Source organism: Macaca nemestrina, chromosome 15 (assembly GCF_043159975.1).
Source record: "Macaca nemestrina isolate mMacNem1 chromosome 15, mMacNem.hap1, whole genome shotgun sequence".
Classification (NCBI taxonomy): domain Eukaryota; kingdom Metazoa; phylum Chordata; class Mammalia; order Primates; family Cercopithecidae; genus Macaca; species Macaca nemestrina.
Window position 1 is genome coordinate 60,876,488 of NC_092139.1, and position 22,389 is coordinate 60,898,876.

Sequence of the window (22,389 nt, forward strand, 5' to 3'; positions counted from 1 at the left end):
TCAGCTTTCTGATCACAAGTATTTAACAATTCTCTACAGTGGTCCAAACTTTTCCTCATCTTGCTGTCTTCTTAGCTTTCCCAACTCTCCCGACCTCTGTCTTTTACCTACTTCTGAACCTGCTTCTACATTGTCAGCTCTCTTTGTCACAGCCTGGCAATGTAATAAAAGAAGAAAAGTCCATTTTCGGGGGAAAATTCACAAAGGTTTCAAATATTTGCATGAAAAGAAGCTGAGTGCTGGTTGCCAAGACAAAGAGGAAAGGGCCTTGAAAGCATTTCATGGCTCCACTTTACAGCACTAATTTTCCATATGATCATAAAGAAAAGAGGTTTAACTGGCTCATGGTTCAGCAGGCCGTAAAGGAAGCATAGTGGCTTCTGCTTCTGGGAGGACTCAGGAAACCTCCCCATCATACCAGAAGGCCTAGGGGCAAGGACATGCTACATATGGCAGGAGTAGAAGCAAGACTGAGAGAGGAAAGAGGTGCCACACCCTGTTATATAACCAGATCTCATGGGAACACACTATCACAAGGACAGCATCAAGAAGATGGTGCTTAACCATTGGTGAAGGATATGCCTGCCACCCCCACCCCCTGCTGTTTCCAGGCAGAAGCCTGCTGCAGAGGCAGGGTTCTTGGTAAACTTCTACTAGGGCAGTGCTGAAGGAAAATATGGACTTGGAGCCCCCACGCAGGTGGCTACCACCCTCCAACCCCCAGAATCATAGTCCCACCAACAGCTTGCACCCTCAGTGTGGACAAGCTACAGGCACTGAACACTAGTTGAGTCCTTGACAGTTCCAATGGGGGCTCAAACCTGCAAAGCCACAGGTGCACTGCCCTAGTAGGGGTTTTCCATGAGGCTCTGCCTCTGCAGCAGGCTACTACCCCTGCCTACTACCCACCACCCTCAAAACCACCCTACAGCCAGCTTATTCCTTCCCACCCTCCCCCCTTATTTCCTTCCACACCCCCCGCCCATCCATAATTAAATCACTCCCTCCCAGTCCCTCATCTTTCCGTCATGCTCCAATCCCTCCAAACCCTTCCAATCTTTGTTTGCTGGCCACTACTGAGCCTGCTTCTACTTTTTCAGGCATCTGTATAGCAGGCTGACTGTGTAGTAATAATGCAAAACCCAATTTAAGGGGAAAAATTGAAGAAGACTTCAGAAATTTGCATACAAAAAAGCCCTGTGCTAATAGCCAAGACAAAGGGAAAAAGGCCTTGAAGACATCTCACAGCTCCTCTCGGCAGTTTTACTTTTCTGTATTATTGTAAAAAAAAAGAGGATTAATTGACTTATGATTCTGCAGGCTGTGAAGGAAGCTTAGTGTCTTCTGTTTCTGGAAGGAATCAGGAAGCCTCCTAATTATATCATAAGGCCAAGGGACGACGAGATGTCTCCTAAGGCAGGAGTAGGAGGAACACAGAATGAGGACAGAGGTTCCACAGCCTGTTAAACAACCAGATCACATGAGCACTCACTCACTCTCAGGACAGCATCAACGGGATGTTGCTTCATCATTCGTGAATGACCCACCCCTACACTTTAATGACTAAATCTTTTGCCACCTAGGCTCCATCTCTAACATTAGGAAATAGAATTCCGCATGAGTTTTGGTAGGGACACAGGGACAGAATAGTCCCTGATCCCACGAATCTCATGTCCTTCGCACATTGCAAAATACAATCATGCCTTTCCAGCATGAGTATTAACTCATTTCAGGATTAATTCATTTCAGCATTAATTCATTTCAGCATTAACTCAAAGTTACAAAGTCCAAAGTCTCATCTGAGTCAAGGCAACAGTCACTTTTGCCTATGAGCCTCGAAAATAGAAAGGGAATTCACTGCTTCTAAGGCACAATGATGGTACAGGCATTGTATAAGCTTTCCATATCCAAAAGGAAGACATTTTCCAGAAATCTTCTTATATCTGAGACCTCCTCAGCCTGGCCTTCACTGTCCATGTTTCTGTCAGGATTTTTGTCACAACCATTTAACCAGTCTTTATGATGTTCCAAAAGTTTTCTCATCTATCTGTCTTCTTTTGAGCCCTCCAAACTCTTCCAACCTCTGCCCATGACATGGTCCCAAAGCTGCTTCCACGTTCTTGGGTATCTTTATAGCAATACTCCAATCCTCATTTGCCATTTTCTGTATGATTTGTTTTGAAAAAGAGGTTGAATTGACTCATGGTTCTGCAGAGTGGACAGGAAGCACAGTGGCTTCTGCTTCTGGGAGGCCTCAGACATCTATCAATCATCGTGGAAGTGGAAGACAAAGAAAGAGTGAGTAAGTTGTCTCACATGGCAAGAGGAAAACACGGAGAGTAGGGAGGTGATGTAGAGTTTTCAGTGACTAGATCTCATGAGAAGTTACTCATGATTGTGAGGATGCTACAAGGGGATTGTGCTGAACCATTCATGAGAAATTTGCCTTCATAATTCAATCACCTTATACCAGGATCCACCTTCCACAATAGGAAATATAATTCAACAGGAGATTTGGTGGGGACAAACATGCAAATTACATCATCAATCTTTGAGTATAAAGACATCCACAGCAGGCTTTATCCAGCCAACTTCTTGGAGATTCTTTATAGGATTTGAGGCCTATAGCACATACACTAAAATATTCATACTTCAAAAAGCAGTAAAGTGGTATTATCATTCTTCCAAAAGTTACCATGGTAGTTTATGCATTCATAGCATGATTTAATTCATGTTTGCTACTGTTTCTATTGTATCATCATATTAACTGTTTCCTACACAATTCTGTATTCAGCTGGATTTCAGTTGATCACAAAACCATCTTTGTGCTACCACCGATATCGGACACTAGCTCTTTGCTCTAGTGTTATTATTCTCTGTAGAATGAATCCTTGAACTCGAAACAGTCCACGATCGAGTATCTAGTCATTCAACACTATCAATTCCTGGGTGACTTTGAAAAAACAGTATCTTTTGCTGCAAGAAATGCAGCATCTGTGAGTCCATGTTTCTCACTCGAATTGGATGAAAGTGGTGAATTTCAGCCAAAGTAGCCAAAGAAATCCTGTTCCTGTGATTCTGACGTCATCAGTCTCTGCACCTCTGTCTTCACTTCTGCCACATATTGCCGGCTCTCCGTGACTTTGGTAAGAGCGTCCTTGTGCATGTGGATGATGTCCAGGATGTTGGTCTGGTGTCCCTGAGACAGCACTAACAGGTCCATGACTGGGTCCAGGTCCTGCCTGGGCTGACTGGCAAAGAGCTCACTGATAGTGTGGAAGGCCTCTATGGTGAAGTGGATGGCCTGGTCCGACTCCAATGCCTGGCTGAGGCTGAAGTACTGGCTGCCATCTGATGCTCTTTCTTAAAGCCTGTTACCATCATCTGCTTGCATGTCAACTCATTGGCTGTGAAGTTGAGCTGAGTGCCCTGTTGTCCATCTTCTTGGTGAAGTACTTGAAGCTGTCAATCTTGCTCTCCCATTCCTAAAGGTTGAGGGTCACTCAGGGTGGGCTCAGGGACAGGAAGAATCTGGGACTCACCATCTCATCGTTCTCAGCCTTCCTCTTGCCCTGTCTCCAGGCTGTCTCTTCAGTGCTGGTGGGGCACATCGGGAAGTGACAAAGGATGTGGCATCCTGCCCACACCCAGAAGCTGGCCGTGTGGTTCATCCACCAGACTGGGCCCTTTCTGCACTTGAACATAGATGCCACTTCAGTGCTGCCAGGGAGATCTTCACCAATCAGCCCAGGCAGGACCTGGACCCAGTCATGGACCTGTTAGTGCTGCCTCAGGGACACCAGGCCAACATCCTGGACATCATCCACATACACAAGGAAGCTCTTACCAGAGTCCTCCTCAGGATGGCCTGTGGTCTGCCTCATGGCACCCAAGAAGCCCACAGTGCTGTAGGAGCCCTGATGCATGGGCTGGAGCCCCAAAGGCAGCGCACAGCTTGCTCCTGAGCCTGCTGCTCATATCCTCTATGTGGCTCCATTTGCAGCGCAGTTGTTGCACTGAGGCCTGTGCATGCCAGGCAAGGCCAAGCTGGCTCAAAGAGCAACCAGCCACCTCGGCAAGGGTGTGCCAGGAGCAGGTGGACCAGTCCCCAACTCACTGCCAGTCAGGGTCAATCAGTTATTCTGCCCTGGAAGCAGGGCCCCAGTGCCATCTGCTTTTCCTCAGGCCTCCACTTCATCAGCTGTCAGGTGGTGGTCACTCAGGGTGTGAGAAGCTGGCCATCTCTGTTTTCTTGAGTGGATGAGGTTGGTGGCTGGTCCACCTGCTCCTGGCACACCCTTGCAGAGGTGGCTGGTTGCTCTTTGAGCCAGCGTGGCCATGTCTGGCATACATAGGCCCTGGGTCCTGACAAGCTGCTCTGACTGAGCTTGTCCTGTCTTGGGCCAAATTCTAAGTCTGGCCAGGGCCACAGAAGGATGAGTCCTCTGGGTGGTAATCCTGGCTGCTGCAGGGGGGTGCATGGTGCCTCTCCCATCCCAGGGCTCAGGATGAGGCCCGACTGAGATAGGACCCTTTAGGTATGGGACTTGTGCCCCAGAAGGTGGCCTCTGTCACAAAGATCGGGTGAGAAGATGTATGGCATGCTGCTGGCTGCCAGGGCTGTTGGAATGACACATTCACCCTTCCTTCCAGGGACCTCAAAGTGACCAGCTTTCCCTTTAAGAACGACTTCTTAAGGCCCAGGAGTCATCTGGGGCTGCAGGGCAGCTGGCCGCATGCTGCCCTGGCTTCTTCCATGGTGAGCTGGTCACTACCCACCAAGGGGAGTCACATGCAGGCACCATGCAGGGCGCTTGTCTCTGGACCTGCGTCTTGGTTATCATGGAGCCAGACTGGGCCTGGTGACAGGGCCCTGATGGGGTTGTCCTGGTGGTCCTGGGGGTGTCCAGAGGAGATTCAGAATGGAATTGCTGTGAGGATGAATGAGATGACTGTCAGCGCAGAACAGGCACCCGGTGAGTGTTTAGGGTTTATCCTCAGTAGCTGCCCAGAGGCCAAAACCACCCACCTGATAGCAACTGTCCCCAAGCCAGGAGGAAGAGAAGAGAGCAGGTCCCACTCACCTGAGTCTGATGAGTCAGCTGTGCTGAGATGTGCTTCTCATGTAGAAAACAGTCCTTCACGCAGAGCCACTCACGGACTCTGCTCTGTGCCTCTAACTGCTCCACAACACAGAGGCGATGGGGGCTCAGCAACAGTGACATCGTGGGGTGACACAACCCAGCACAACTGGAGCCTGCTTGGGTCAAGAGGGCCCAGGGTCAGTGTCCTCTACCCCCTGAACTGACACGTGTGCATGCAGTGTGTTTGTGCATGTGTGTGTGCCTGTGTGTGTGCGTATGTGTGTGTTTGTCTTGCTTCTCTGGCCAGGCTTAGCTTCTACACTCAGGGGAGCACCCAGGTCTCACCACTGTCACAACCAGGGCCCATGGCCAGCATTAGAGCCTCTACAGGTGCTCTCTAATCTCTGCCTTCCCCATCCATGGGAGTCCTGGGAATGCAGACAAAGGAGGGGCACCGTGTAGAGCAGAAAGGGCTGGCATCCTCTCTAGGTGGAATACAGGTCCCGTGTAAATTTGTAGGTCTGCCAAACAGTGCTGGATACAACACATCTTCTCATCTTCTTTTACCAGCCACCTGCCAGGGTGCCCTGACTCACCTTCCCTGCAGATGGAAGCAAGGAGACTCCACAGACAAACCCTCTCCTGAGGTCACACAGTGGCCAGATGGCCAGGTTCCTACTGACCAGCCGCCCCTGACCAGATCCCTACTGACGAGGCCCCTAATGACCACTCCTCCATTGACCAGGTCCCACTGACCAAATCCCAACTGACCATGTCTTCCTAACCAGGCTCACACTTAATCGGCCTCATGGGCCAGACTCCACTGACCAATTTCCCACTGACCTGGTCCCCACTGCCCAGGTTCCCACTGACAAGACCACAATTTCCCAGGTTGCCACCCCCCCATCCCTCACTGAACAAATCTCCATGGATCATTCCCCAGCTGACCAAGTCCCCTCTGACCAGGCCCTCATTGACCAAGCACCAAGCCACCAAGGCCCCACACGGACCAGGCCCCTGGTATACTGTAGAGGCCCCACCAACCAGTTTTTCATTGTTTATGTTCCAACCAATCAGGACCCACTAATAAGACCCCCACTGACCAGGTCCCCACTGACCAGGCTTCCAATGACTAGGTTGCCAGGTCCCCACTGATGAGAACTTTATGGAGGAGAACACCACTAACCAGGCCCCTGGTGATCAGGTACCAACTGACTAGGTCCTAATGACCAGGTCATTTCTGACCACGGTCTACCCACCCGGCCCCTGAACAGTGCTGCTTAAAGTCTCATTACCATGCCCCCCCTTAGCCCACAGACCCTCCCTCCCTGCATGCATGCCCAGGGGTCAAGCCCTGGGGGTTTTCTTGGGACAAGGCCTCTCCTCCAAGACACAGGGAGAGACAGTCAGCCTCAGGCTCCAGGTAGCCAGCTTCACACTCATCCCCCAAGGCCCTCAGGGTTCATCTCAGAGGAGAAAGTGAGGTGGCCTGGCACAGCCTGGAAACCCCATCTACCCTATCCCTGAGTGTCAGAGTGGGAGGAAGGGAGGGACATTTGGCAGACGAGACACCCTGTGCTGCTGGGTCTCCCGGGGCCCTTCCCGTAGAGCCCGATCTAGAGACACAGCACAGAGGCTGCAGGGAGACTAACCCAGAACCCTTGAGGCTGAGCCAGGGACCACATGAGGACTGTCCCCAGACAGCCAGAAGGCCCTTTGCTAGTTTCTTGGTACCTCAGTGGATGCAGCAGCTGTTCTTCTGTTGGGGACCAGTGAGCACATGCTGGGGAGGGCTCGCCTGTGCTTCCTCAGTGGCTCCACCTCTACCTCTAAGGAAAATCACTCATTTCAGGGCTGGGGCAGAGAAAACACAAGATTATCTTAGAACATCTTGTGCCAGAAAGTAAAAAAGTGCTGACAGAGTAACAGGCACAAATCAAAAAGACATAGAGTCAGCTTAGAATATCTACCACTGGCCTAATCTTGGGGAATTGGAGCACCAGAATCATGAGCTTTCCCTTCTCCCTTATTTATTGGTTTTATTTCTCCATGTAGAACAAAGAAGAGAATCAGAAAATAATCACCTGGCAACCATTGCAGTAATAATTGCTCAAACACAAGTCATCCATGAAATGCCAAATCTAGTGTGTTTTGAGGAGTAACCAGATATTTACAGAGCCTCAGATCATCACCACGCAAAATACGGTTCAACTACAAAAAGAAAATCATAACATTAGCATGGACAAGCCTGGCAGGTACTCCTTAGGTCTCCTAAGTAATAAAGACTGTGACATGCAAGTAAGTCTTCGATGACCTCTACTAAAGAATCAATGATGACTTGGTTGTTTGGCTGTTTAAACAGCTGGCATTTGGGCAATCTGAGTATGTCAAATTCAATAATACTGGTTTTCATCTGCAAGATCCACTTAAAACTGAAGAGACTGAAAAACATCACTTAAAATACCCTACAAGTTATCTTCATACATATGATACAAAAATATCCTACTTCGGTAAAGATTGTGATGTTGTATATTTTATGAGAAACAATTAAAATGTTGTGAAAATAGCCCAGTAATAAAGTTTTATAATCTTTCATATCACAAAATTTGTCCTTATGATTTTATGGTTAAATATTCTCTTGATTAGATGTGGCTTACCAGTGGATTCTGTAGAAGAAAGTAGACGGGTGAAAGTGTCCAACACAGCAACAGCTGGAAAGAAAAACAAAGAATTATGTTCTTTACCTAAAACACTTTGGTTAGCTCATTGTGATTTTAAAAACTAAAGAGTTGAGAACTTTATCAGAGTTAATAAGAATGAGAAATATGTATGTACATTTACAATACAAAATTACTATTAAATAATTTACACATGGCATTAAATCTAATTGTGTTTAAATATCAGAGCTTTTCCATTCTTCATTCATCTACTCAACAGACACGTGCTAAGATTCTAGAACCAGCACTAGAATTTCAAGATGAAGATGGTATGGTCCACCTCCCAACAGTCATAAGCTATACCCTAAAAAAACAGACAAGACAATGTCCATATGGAGTCATGGATACACGAGAGGTATACAGCAGGGCACTACTGGAACACACAGAAGGGTCCTCTATCCCACTTTTATGTCAATATCATGGGCTTTCTGGTGGAGGAGATAATATAGCTTGATACCTGAAGGACAAGGAAAAGCTCATCAGAGAGAGGGAAGAGGTGCAGGCAAAGAGCCTGAGGTGGGGAAGAGCCCTGCAGAGTTCCGCTCTGTCCAGTTTGGTGCTAGAGCAAAGGGCAGAGTGCAGTAAGTGGTGAGAGACAAGGTTGCGTAACTTGACAGGAATCACATTGACGTGGGTGTTTTTATTTCATGGTGAAAAAGTTGGAACTTTTCCTGAGAACAGACGTAAGCCAATGACACAGTAAATGACAGGAGATTTAAAATGTCACTTGTCAAGTGACTGCTTATGAAGGGTTATTGCTCAGCTAAGTATTTCTGAATGAATTTGACATCTGTTGGCCTTCAATCTCTACCAAAACCCTGAGAACTTGATGATGCCTTTGTTTTCTGAGAATCGTTTCAGGGTGCTGGCTGACAGTTCCATGAGGATGGCAAAACTTAAGAAAGTGTAGAGCCAGTGAAAAAGAGATGCATAGACTTCTTGGGAATTTTTGAAGCTATGGGATGTGATGAATTTATGGTGCACAAGGACAGTCTTCTCTCTGGAAGTTTTTGTTTTCATATCTTTCATTAGATGTGTGTAAGAAGAGAAAAATACTTAACGTGGTATCTACTAACCCAACAATGAGAAGGAATGCCATTTGTTATTAAATTTTATTTCTAAAATAAACCTAAATTTAAGGAATAAATTTTGGCAACATACTTCTCTTTGTTTCTCTAATTATTTGTTCTACACGGTCCGGCTCCATCTAAAATAAGTGAAAATAATAATAATGTTTAAGTTAAACAAGAAACATTATCATGAAAATAATATATCACTTACAAATTGTGGCCTTTAGTATTTTTAGTGACTAGACATAACTTGAAGTTGGCTTCAAAAGAAAAATAATCACATACATAAAGTAAATTTTCTACTGATTTTAATTTAGATAATAGAGGATGTATCTGTGTAATGCTGCTTAGAGTAATCAGACAAAAATACAGTTAATATTGGCCTATTGCATAGACATAATTTTAGAAAGGTGGTGTTTATTAGTACAAAGGTTAAACAATGGCCAGGTGTGGTGGCTCATGCCTGGAATCCCAGCACTTGGAGAGGCCAAGGCGGGAAGATCACGAGGTCAGGTGATCGAGACCATCCTGGCCAACATGAGGAAACCTGGTCTCTACTAAACATACAAAAATTAGCTAGACGTGGTGGCCCACACCTGTAGTCCCAGCTACTTGGGAGGCTAAGGCAGGAAAATTGCTTGAAGCCAGGGGTTGGAAGTTGCAGTGAGCCAATATTGCACCACTGCACTCCAGACTGGCAACAGAGTGAGACCTTTTCTCAAAAAAGAAAAAAAAAATTAAAGTCATCTTTTACAATGAATGCATTACTTTGAAATTCTTAGCAGAACTCTGCCCTTTATAAAAGTGTAATCTGTTTTTTTACTCCAATAAATTTTTATCTTAAAAAGAAATTTCTGTTCTCTACTTATACTAAACTTTTTTATGGTAAATTTTTCTTTTATTAATTTTTTTTTTCTAGTTTGTATTCTCAATTAAGGTGGTACCTGTGGAGGTTTTTTCCAAAGGTATATTGAGGCATGCCAAGATTTGGAGTACAATTGAACCCATCACACAAGTAGTGAGCATATGACCCAATAAGTAGTTTTTCAACCTTGGCCCACTCTGTCCCTCCCGTTCTTATTTCTCAGTGTCTGTTATTCCCATGTTTATGATAATGTGCACCCAATGTGTAGCTCCCACATCAGTGAAAGCAGGAGATTTTGGTTTCTGTTTCTGTGTTAGTTTGAGTAGGGTAGTAGATTCCAGCCATATCCACGTTGCTGCAAAGGGCCTGATTTTGTTCTTTTCATGGCTGCAAAGTATTCCATTGTATATATGGAATTCTCCAATCTAGCTTGGATTTTCAATCTACCTTGGATGCACCTGGATTGACTCCACGTCTTTGCTACTTTGAATAGTGCTGCAATGAACACACATGTTCATGCATCTTTATGTTACAATGATTTATTGTCCTTTAGGCATACCCCTAGTAGAGTAATGAGGTTGCTTCATCCAACGGTCATTCTTAGTACTTAATTTCCAAACTGCTCTCCATAGCAGCTGAACTAATTTATATTGCCACCAACAGTGTGTGTTTCCTTTCCTCCATAGCCTCCCCAACATATATATATGTTTTTACTTTTTAACAAAAGTCATTCTGACTGGTGTGAAATGGTATCTCACTGATGTTTTATTTGGCATTTCTCTGATGATTATCAATGGTAAGCATTTGTTAATGTGTTTGTTGGCCACTTACATATGTTATTTTGAGAAGTGTCTGTTCATGGCCTTTGCCCAGCTTTAACGGTGTTATTTATTTTTCGCTTTTTGATTTGTTTAAGTCTCTTATGGATTCTGGATAATAAGCATTTGCTGTATCCATAGTTTGTGAATATTTTCTTGTATTATTTAGGCTATCTGTTTAATCCAGTGATAGTTTCTCACGCTGTGCAGAAGCCCTTTAGCTTAATTAGATCACACTTGTCAATTTTGTTATTCTTGCAGTTGCTTTTGAGGAGTTAGCCATAAATTAATTGACAAGCATGATATCCAGGAGAGCATTTCCTAGGATTTCTTCCAGGATTTTTATAGTCAGAGGACGTACTCTTATGTAAGAAAGGCACAAACTGATTTTTTTTTTTTTTTTTTTTTGAGATAGTCTCCATCACCCAGGCTATAGTGCAGTGGTATGATCTTGGCTTACTGCAACCTCTGTCTCCTGGGTTCAAGTGATTCTCCTCCCTCAGTCTCCCGAGTATCTGAGATTACACATGCCTGCCAACATGCCTTGCTAATTTTTGTATTTTTAGTAGAGACGGGTTTCATCATGTTGGCCAGGCTGGTCTCAATCACCTGACCTCAGGTGTTCCACCTGTCTCAGCGTCCCACCTGTCTCAGCGTCCCAAACTTCTAGGCCTTGGGACTACAAGTCTGAGCCACCGCGCCTGGCCAAGCACAAAGCTTTTAACATAAAAAAGGAAATTAACATTTTAGGGTTTTGTTTAATTCATAAAATGCAATTAAATTGGATTCTACTAAATAATAAGCATCCATATGTGGTAAAGTGTTTGGATGCCAATCATTCAGTTGTGATTATGGGTGGGAAGAGTTGAGATGGTGCAAATAAACTTTTCTTAAAAGTTTTTATTTTCAAGATGGAGTCTTGCCCTGTCACCCAGGCTGGAGTGCAGTGGTGTGATCTCGACTCACTGCAACCTCTGCCTCCCAGGTTTAAGCAAGTCTCTGCCTCAGACTCCCTAGTAGCTGGGAATACAGGTGCCCACTCCCCACCTGGCTAATATTTTTTTGTACTTTAATAGAGATGGGGTTTCACCATCTTGGCCAGGCTGGTCTTGAACTCCTGACCTTGTGACACACCTGCCTCAGCCTCCAAAAGTGCTGGGATTACAGGCATGAGTCACCGTGGTGTCTGCTGCAAACAAACTTTAAAAGTGACATGGGCTGGGTGCAGTAGCTCATGCCTGTAATCCCAGCATTTTGGGAGGCTGAGGCAGGTAGATGACAAGGTCAGGAGTTTGAGAACAGCCTGGCCAATAGGGTGAAACCCTTTCTCTACTAAAAATACAAACATTAGCTGGGTGTAATGGTGGGCGCCTGTAGTCTCAGCTACTTAGGAGGCTGAGGCAGGAAAATCGTTTGAACCTGAGAGGTGGAGGTTGCAGTGAGCCGAGATGGTGCCACGACCCTCCAGCCTGGACAACAGAGTGAGACACTGTATTAAAAAAAAGAAAAGAAAAGAAAAGAAAAGAAAAAAAAAAGGCGGTAGTATGCACTGCAACTAAACTAGAATTAGAGAGTAAGCCACAGCATCTCAAGGTATATCGTCAGTTATTAGGCAATAACATGCAATTTCTAAAACCTAACTTAAATGCAGCTTTTAAAGACATTTTAAATGTGTCAGTTTAGTCACATGTATTGAATAAAGCTAGGAAATGGGTATCTCTTGAAAATGAGAGCTCAAGGGAATTAAAAAATGTAAAGTTCCCATTTCCTTTCTGTGTTAACATAGCTAATTATGATGTTTACTTAACATGCATAAGTCAACAGAACAACTCAGTATTTCACCAAATTACAAAGAGGAATTATATTAGAGAAATGAAAGCCAAAAGAGAAACGATCATATAACTAACCTCAGTGAAGTAGTTCTTGCAGTTATTTGAAGTCTGTGGGTTTGAAGTAGGAATTCTGATGGGCATTTGGGGAACATATTTTCTGTTGAGTCCTCTACTAGTAAGATTTCCAACACAAGGTGACTCTGGGTCTCGCCTTGTAGGAAGAGTGCTGAGAAAATGTTTCATCCGCTCTTTCTCCATAAGAAGCTTGGCGCTGATCATTGCTATTTTCTTATTCGATCTGTAAAGATAGCAAAGACAAATGCTTAGTATTTCATTTTTCCTTAAATGATTCTTAATGACTTGCAGTTTTTAAAACGTTGCCCTGAGAGTAAACCAAAGTACCCACTAAATGGTGTTTTCACACCGAAGATGTGTGACAGCATACCTGTTGTAAGAAATTATAATTGTAAAATCATTCTAAAGAAGCACCTGTGTTTCTAAGGTAATTTATACTGAACAAGCAGTTCAAACAAAGTAGACAGGGGAGAGAAACGGCTGTCAGTGATGCACGGCTCACCAGGTGAAACTTGCTGCTTTCTAAAATGGCTCCACTTGTGAGATTCTAAAGATTCCATTAGAAATACTTGTATTTAAAGGGTAACTATGTGGGAAAATGAATATGTTGATTTGTTGGAGTATAAGAACCACTTCACTGGAAATCATTATATCAAAACATCATGTTGTATTCCTTGAGGTAGGTTAAGAAAACTAAAATGAACAAAAAAAAAAATCTAGGAATAGTTGTGTTTAGTAAGGAAATTTTAGGTTTCACCCTTGCACATTTCACCCGTTATCTGGGAACAATTAAGCATTTGGCACTGAGGAAGAACTCAGAGCAACAGCTCCTGGGGAGAACTAGATGGTGTGGCTTGGAATAAAAAGAACTAAAGCAGCGCTGAAGGCAATTAGCCCCCAGCACCGTGACCAAGGCACTGGAGTAGGGGGCTTGTTCTTTCTGCCTTCCACACAAATCTTCAGGCTGAACAAGGTGTTACTTTTTAACCACTTTGTGAATTACACTTCTTTAAATTCCTTGATAATTATTCCCTATTTCACAAGGATGCCTTTCTGTAACATCTTGAAAATGTTACACAAATAGTCTTTCTTGAGACACCCTCTATTGATAATACTAAAAATCACAATTAAAAACGATTGTGCCCAGAGTAGCAGTACCACTCGACACTTTGGGTGTAGGTTGTGATCTACCGAAGAATAAATTAAACTCATTAATCTTTCTATTTAGGGAAACTCTGACAAGTAATTTTATAACAAGATCGCTTTATGAATTATAAAGCTTCAAAAATACTTAGTGACAAAAACTAACAGATCAGATTAACTACATGAGAGTTTTCAGAGGAAAAAAGTCATACAAAAGCAAAAAAATAAAAATAAAAAATAGAAATGGGACAGACATTATCCTTGACTAATATTTTAAAGGTAAGATTATTTACTAACATTATTTTCCAAAATTACATTATCAAATTAGCATTCACTTCGTACTAATCTCCTGAAGCCATCTCACTAAAAATTATGTTTTCAAAACAAATTAATGAGCTTAATTCATTTCCTACAATTGTATGTTTTGACTTACTTTGTTATTTTTTTTGACATGGAATTGTTAGCTTTCAATGCTGCTGCAAAGGCTTCCTTATATTCTTCCAATTCGGTTGTAACCTCTTCATAAGCAGTTTTCATTTCGGAGAATTTACATTCCACATCTTTAAGCATGAGTTCCTTCTTATTTAGTGAAGCCATGTTATCCTTGCTTAACTGCTCCAATTGTTTTTCATGTTGTGCTTGTGTCTAAAATGAATGAAAAGAATACATTTTTAAAACAATTATAACCTAATTACCATATGTTTTTTGCCTTTCATTTTGAGTCAGTGATTCAAAGAGCAATTTTGAATATGTTAAAAAAAAAAAAAAAGGGGGCTGGGCCGGGCGCGGTGGCTCAAGCCTGTAATCCCAGCACTTTGGGAGGCTGAGATGGGTGGATCATGAGGTCAGGAGATCGAGACCATCCTGGCTAACACGGTGAAACCCCATCTCTACTAAAAAAACTACAAAAAACTAGCCGGGCGAGGTGGCAGGTGCCTGTAGTCCCAGCTACTCGGGAGGCTGAGGCAGGAGAATGGTGTAAACCCGGGAGGTGCAGGTTGCAGTGAGCTGAGATACGGCCACTGCACCCCAGCCTGGGTGACAGAGCAAGAGTCTGTCTCAAAAAAAGAAAAAAAAAAAAAAAAGAGGCTGGAGCTTAACATATTTATCAGCAATATCAAAAAAACTAATAACTGAATTCAGAATTAAGTCTGATTTATACAAATTTGAAATCATAATTATGTTACTGTTAATGTAATCTGGTCATACAAGAAGTAATAGAATGCATTCATAATTTTAAAAAGTGATCAAAGAACAATGTAGCTTAAGACCAATTTAAAAGTATCACATAATCTCTAAATCACAATTTTTTCTTATGCCAACTGGTCTTAATCATCAAATGACTCCATAGTGAGAATCATTACTCTGAAAGATTGATCTTGTTATAGTAATAATGGAAATTTAAATGTTTGAAAGAAAAAACAGATGCCATTTTTTTCTAGAACTCTACAAAGCAAATTGCTACAAGAGAGGCAGAAGAAACACAATATATACATATCCAAAATACAGTTTGCAGTGAAATAAATGAAAGCACATTACAGATAAACTTACCTGATTTAAAAAACTAACCTGTAAATGGATTTCTTTTAATTTTTCTATTGCCTGCATTGCCTTTTTATCTAGCTCTGATTTATATTCTTGTACTTTGCCAAGTTCTACCATATTGTTTTCCATATGTGTCTTAAGATTTAATATTTGTTCTTTCAACATCTTTTTATCCTCCTCAAGTTTTTCACATTCCTGTTGTACTTTTCTCATAGATAATAACTCCTGTTGAAGAACTTGATTGTCTTTCACCAAATTGACACATTTTGAAGATACAGCTTCCTTCTCTGCCATAAGATCATCAAACTGCATGAATAAAATAATATAGTTTGATATAGACTAAGAATAATCTAATACAAAACCAATAGCAAATTTTGAAAAGTATTTACTTGCAATAAAATGTTATCTGTAACACAGTACATTCTTCAAATGTAAAGCCTTAAATTACTCTGAATTTTAAGAGCAAAGTTAAAGCTACCATGAGTCACAAAAATATATGCTTTACTGTCATCATCTTTCCAGAGAACTTTTGCACTTCATCTGACTTTTATTTTCCTGATAATACATTTCTGTTCCTCCTTCAATGGCACTAAGTGATCTCTCAGTGAAAAGTGTCTACCCCCCTCCCTCATCCTCACTCCCCATAATATGTCAAAACGGTGTCAGACATATCATAGTGGGTGATTTAGGCCAAAGTCAATAAATGGCTCTGGGAATAAGACTTTGAAAATAATTTAATACTCTATACTAGGGATGGTGGCTCATGCCGGTAATCCCAGCACTTTAGGAGGCTGTGGCAGAAAGATCACTGGAGGCCAGGAATTTGAGATCAGCAAGAGCAAAATAGTGATACTCCCATGTCTATATATATATATATGTGTGTGTGTGTGTGTGTGTGTGTGTGTGTGTATATATATACTTATTTTTAATTATCTGGGCATGGTGGCTTATGCATGTAGAGCCAGCTAGTTGGGAGACTGAGGCAAAAGGATGGCTTGTACCCAGAGTTCAGGGCTGCAGTGAATTATGACCACACCACTGCACTTCTGCCTGGATGACAGACAAAGACCGTATTTCAAAAAGACACAAAATAATGAATCCTGTAAATAAGGATTCAATGCCATAAGCCTTTCCTTAGACTACAAATGTTTCAGGACAATTTGAATTGCATTTTAAGAAGTCATGATTCTTGGGGTAAAGGCCATAGAATACAGCACCCAGAAATAAATCCACATATTTAAAGCCAACTGATTTTGGACTAAGGTGCCAAGAACATACATTGGGGAAAGGACAGTCTCTTCAAATGAACGGCACTGGGAAAACTAAATATCCATATGGGGAAGAATGATACTAGTTTCCTCTGTAACATCATATAAAAAAGAAACTCATAATCAATTGAAGACTGAAATTTAAGGCCCCAAATTATCAAACTACTGTAAGTAAATATAGGGAAAATGCTTGAGGACATTAGTCTGCACAAAGATTTTTATGGGTAAGACATCAGAAGCATAGGAAAAAACAAATGATAGACCAATGGTAGTACATTGAGCTAAAGAGCTTCTGGCCAGCAAACAACTGAGTGAAGAGAAAACCTGTAGAGTGGGAGAAAATATTGTCAACTATTCATCTGATAAGGGACTAATATGTAAAATGTACAAGAAACTCAAACAACTTGACTGTTAAAAAAAAATCTGAGTTCAAAATCGAACAAAATATCTAACTATACTTGTTTTTAGAAAAAAGAAATACAAATAGCCAACAAATAAATTTTTAAATGTTCAGTATCACTAATCCTCAGGGAAATATAAATCAAATCTACAATGTGATATAATCTTGCTTCAATTTGAATACATTGCTATCATTGAAAAGATATAAAAATAACAAATGCTGGTGAGGCTCCAGAGAACAGGAAACTCTTACATGCTGTTGGTGGGAAGGTAAAATAGTGCAGCCACTACAGAAAACAACACGAGTTTTTCTCACAAATCTAATAATGGGACTGCCCAGGGACCCAGCAACCCCACTACTGGGTATTCAGGCAACAGAAAAGAAAACAATAGATCACAAGGATACCTGTCCTCACATGTTTATTGTAGCACTATTCACAACAGCTAATGTATCAAATCAACCTATATGTCCACCACCAAATGAATGGACAAAATCCTGTGGTACACATACACAATGGAATACTATTCACCATATAAAGGAATTAAACCCTGTTATTTGTGGCCACGTGGATCAGTCTGAGGGATGTTATGTTAAGTGCAGATAAATACTGCACATTGTCACTCATGTGTGGGAGCTGAAGAAAAACTGAGGGCTGGGTAACATGGCTGATGCCTGTTATTTCTTAGCACTTTAAAAGACCAAGGCAGGAAAATCACTTGAGGCCAAAAGTTCCAGTGCACCCTGGACAACATAGGGAGACATCTCTACAAAGTCAAAAATCAGACAGGTGCAGTGCTGCATGCCCATAATCCCAGCTGCTCAGGAGGCTGAGGTGTGAGGATCATGTGAGCCCAAGAGTTTGAGGCTACAGTGAACTATGATCAAACCACTGTCTCCAATCTGGATGACTACAGTTGCCCAGAGCCCAGACTACACTAGAAAAGTCCTGTCTCTTAACAACAACAAAAAAGCTCACAGAAGTAGGAGAGGGGAGGCTGGTTAATGGATAGAGAATTACAGTTAGATAAGAGGAATGAGTTCCGGTGTTCTGTGGTATTGTGGGGTGAATATGGCTATGATTTATAGTATGTTTTTTAAAAGCCAGAAGATTTTGAATGTTCATAATTCAAAGAAATGAAAAATGACTGAAGTAGTAAATGTGCTAGTTAGCTTGATCATTACACACTATGTACATGTATCAAAATGTCACTCTATGGCCATAATTGTGTGTGTGTGTATACATATATGTATGTCAATTAGAACAGAAGCGAGGCTATATTCATCCCATTTAAAAACAGAATATGGGCCAACCTTATTGACTTCCTTCTAATGAATAGAATGCAGTAAAAGGGATGCCATGTGGCTTCCCTATCTCAGACTGCTTTCCCTTCGAACTCAGCCCCCAGATTGTGAGAGAGATCAGGCCACAAAGACAGCCTGGCAGTGCCAGGGTCAGTGTTCATGCTGCCTGCCCCAACCAAGGTTCCAGCCAATGGCCAGTATCAGCCATCAAACACGTGGGTGAGCAAAGCTTCAGATGATTCCATTTCCCCAAATGATCAGCTGTTCCTAGAGAAGCTGAGGGGAGCAGAGACAAGCTCTCCTGGCCAAGCTTTTTCCAAACCACAGGTTCATGAACAAACGAAATGTTTTTCTTGTAAGTCACAAAACTCTGGGTAATTGTTAGAAAAATAAAGGACAGGAGCCGGGCGCGGTGGCTCAAGCCTGTAATCCCAGCACTTTGGGAGGCCGAGACGGGCGGATCACGAGGTCAGGAGATCGAGACCATCCTGGCTAACACGGTGAAACCCCGTCTCTACTAAAAAATACAAAAAAAAACTAGCCGGGCGAGGTGGCGGGCGCCTGTAGTCCTGGCTACTCGGGAGGCTGAGGCAGGAGAATGGCTGGAACCCGGGAGGCGGAGCTTGCAGTGAGCTGAGATCCGGCCACAGCACTCCAGCCTGGGTGACAGAGCGAGACTCCGTCTCAAAAAAAAAAAAAAAAAAAAGAAAAATAAAGGACAGGAAACATAACTTGTGTAGCAGAAAAGAGTCTTCTTTAAAGTAGTATCTAATAAATGTTGAGATTTATTCACTGATGGCAAACATTACTGAGAAGCAGCAGATAACCAGGAGAGAGACAGAAGCTGCTGAGGAGGAACTTTTCCTAAAACCCCCTTCAATTATGAGCTCTGATAACAAGGCCAGGGTGTCTCCTTACAATTTCCCCTCAAGTTAGGAGACCAGACTGGGAAGCAAGAAGACATATGATTTGAGAAACAACTAGAAATACTTGGTTACATAACCAAAATCAGACATTTACCTGATTTCAATGAACTAAAATCCTAAAAGAAGAAGCTTTGAGTATTTATTAATCGATCTAGTGTTCAATTTTCATTTTCCTTTTCTCAGTGAGGAAATAAGGAGAACATTATGGAATGATTTTTAGTCTTCAAAGAAGCAAAATAAACAGCACGCTTTGAGTGCTAAGACATCAAACGCAATTTCTCCTTCACCTTACTTCAAGCTTGTTTGTATGGAGAAGTTAAGACCATCCCATCTCTATGTTATGCCACAATGTGTCTCTATAGCACACTCTGAAATTTCAAAAGTCAAAATACTAATCTACTATGTGTCTCTGATAAACTGCCTGAACATTACCTGATTTTGAAGTGCTGCACTCCTAAGACTTTTTCTTGGAATGAATTAAACTTTATATTCCAAGAATCGTCTATTGAGCTAGAAAGCAGAGCTGTGCATCTCTGTTTCAGCAAAAGGAGGTCAATACAGGGAACTGTGGTTTCTGAGAATGCAAGATTGGCACCAAGAAAAGTATTAGCCACAGTGCTACCCGAGAGAACCAGCTACCAGGTGGAAAGAGGATCTGCGAACTGAAAGATGATGACTTCACTTGATTTCCACTGAGGAAAGCTGGCAGCTCAGACTTAAACTTCTCCTTCCTGGATGGTAGACAGCTATGGAAGATTCTATGAAGTACAATGAATTAGCAAAACATAATGCACTAAATATTAGACTATGTCAGCCGATCCTGTGATCAAAACTTTCCACAAATATAACTATAGAGTGAGGCAATGGAAAAGAGACTAAAGGTTGGAATGGAGAAAAAAAGAAATCAAGTGTGTCTTGTAAGCCTGACTTCCCATCATGTCTTAGACTAAGTAAGGTATAAGCTGGCCAGAGACATCTTCGAGACACAAAAAGTGAAGTTAAAGATATTCCACTAAATTTAATTTTTATTATGACATAAGACATCTGGTAATATGCAATATGATGGAAAAAAACTCCTCATTAAATTTGATTTGGCCTTGGCATAAGAATAGACATAAACAAGCTAAGAGTTGATAATCTAAAAATAAACTTGCACATTTACAGTCAATTGATTTTATACAAGGTTAACAAAAGAACAGAATGGGAAAAGAATAGTCTTTTCAACAAATGGTGCTGGGAAAACTGGGTATCCATATGCAAAAAATAAATAAAGCTGGACCAGATATCTTATTTAAAAATTAACTCAAAATAGTTAACTGTAACAGCTAAAACTATAAAACCCTCAGAAGAAAACCCTGGCATAAATCTTTGTGACTGCATTTCGCAGTGTTTTCTTAGCTATGACTCCAAAGGAAAAATGGATTCAATGGACTTCAAAATTGAAAACTGCTGTGCCTGAGAAGACAGTATCAAGAAGTGAAAAGGTAAGACACTGAGTAGAAGAAAGTATTTGAGAAGCATATATCTGATAAGGGACTTACATATATAGGACATATAAAGAATGTCTGCCATTCATAAACAACAAGATAACCCAATTTAAAAAATGGGCAAAGATTTTGAATAGATATTTCTGCAATGTTATGTGCAGATAAGGGAACCTGGACTTGTCTTGCCTGGACATGCCGGCAGAGGACTGGAGGCCTACAAGCACTGGCAGGATGGGGAGGAGTCACCAGGAATTCCCACCTTATGCAGGGGAGGAGCCTGACCACTTCAGCTCTTGTGCTCCTGGTATTCAATTGTGAGGTGGAAACCTGTTTGCAGGACCCCTCTCTTTGCTGAGCACTTTCCTTTCACTTAATAAATTCTGTCCTCCTCACCCTTCAATGTGTCTTCATGCTTAATTTTTCCTGGTCATGACAGAAGAACCCAGATTTAGCTGAACTAAGGAGCAAAAACTCTGCATCAATACCTGCTACAGCACAGATGCAGCATGAAAAATTATGCTAAGTGAAATAAGCCAGTCACTGTAGACCGCTTGCTTTTTATTTCAGAGGCTTATAGGCAAATCTATACAAAGAAGGTGGGTGGTTCCCTAGGGCTGAGGGAGGAAGGGGAAACTAGTGAAGATGGCTAAATAATGTGGGGTTTGTTTTTAGGGTGATGAAAATGTTCTAAAATTGATTGTAACGAGGACTGCAGAACTCTCTCAAAATATGAAAGTGAATGAATTGTATATTATAATTAGTGAATTGCATGGTGTGCTCATTATTTCTCAATAAACCTGTTATCCTCTGCCCAAAATTAATTTGGTACTAGTGATTTTGGTACTAGTGATTTGGAGACAGATGTTGCTTGGTTTCAGATCACTGGCCAGAGGTCAAGGCCTAAGAGAATCAACAGCATGTCCTTTTTATAGAAAAAAGGATTCATGTTTTGAAAACTATTCTTTTCATTAGTATCAACTCAGTAAAATTAAATGAAAAATCTTTCTTTCACTGCTTAAAGCACTGAGAGATTTATATTGAGGAATAAGACCTTGTTTTCTTTGGCTCCAATTTCTATCCACAGGGTCTGGGAATCACACACTTCAAACTATAAAATCTCATCAGATGGGTTTTATTAACTCTTATAATGTGGCTCACTTTCTAACCCGATTCCGGTCCAGCATCACAGAGAGAAGAAGCTGAAGGAAATAAAAATATTTAACCCCTAAATATATTTTTGACATATTTTGAAATGGCCGCTGCAGGGCCAAGAGATTGAAATGGCCCTCATTAATGTAGCCCAATCTCTCCCCTTCTAGGTCTTCCCAGTTCTGGGGAAGATTAACTAAGAGCCTGATGCATTTAAAATCTGAAAAGATATATTTATCCTCTATTTTCTCAACATATTTTGGCAGAATTTGGGTTTTTTCATTATTAATATTTTCCCAAATTATGTGATTTTTGATCCCAAAACTGATTTAAAATTACCGTATGTTGGAATGTAAATTACTCTATTATAAAGATACATGCATTTGTATGTTCACTGCAGCACCGTTCACAACAGTAAAGACATGGAATCAACCCAAATGTCCATCAGCGATAGACGGGATGAAGAAAATGTGGTATATATACACCATGGAATACTATGGAGCCATACAAACGAATGAGGTCATGCTCTTTGCAGGGACATGGATGAACTTGAAGCTGTTATCCTCTGCAAACTAATGCAGGAACAAAAAACCAAACACTGCATCTTCTCACTTTTAAGTGGGAACTGAACAATGAGAACACACGGACTTGGGGAGGGAAACAACAAACACTGGGGCCTGCTGGGGTCAGGAGGGAGAGCATCAAGAT

The 22,389-nt window shown here is 41.8% G+C and overlaps 1 protein-coding gene across 10 annotated transcripts in view; it reads right to left on the reverse strand.

Moving 5' to 3' along the window:
- Positions 1–1,113: 1,113 nt before the first annotated feature.
- The window catches only part of LOC105465829 (putative ankyrin repeat domain-containing protein 20A2), an 83,892-nt gene continuing 62,616 nt past the window's right edge, over positions 1,114–22,389 (reverse strand). For 6 of the 10 annotated variants that reach the window (XR_011613677.1, XR_011613676.1, XR_011613675.1 and 3 more), the window contains 7 exons: positions 15,174–15,455; positions 14,038–14,249; positions 12,462–12,684; positions 8,963–9,008; positions 8,259–8,360; positions 7,742–7,795; positions 7,278–7,295 (listed from right to left, as the gene is read on the reverse strand). Coding sequence is in view for 1 of the 10 variants with exons in the window: in XM_071079785.1 (XP_070935886.1) it covers positions 7,273–7,295; positions 7,742–7,795; positions 8,963–9,008; positions 12,462–12,684; positions 14,038–14,249; positions 15,174–15,455 (840 nt within the window). In the remaining 9 variants the exon portion in view is untranslated. Of the gene's footprint in view, positions 4,932–5,084; positions 5,261–6,818; positions 6,939–7,093; positions 7,296–7,741; positions 7,796–8,258; positions 8,361–8,962; positions 9,009–12,461; positions 12,685–14,037; positions 14,250–15,173; positions 15,456–22,389 lie in introns of those variants that run through there. The other 4 variants (XR_011613673.1, XR_011613671.1, XR_011613672.1 and 1 more) reach the window with 4 other exon arrangements.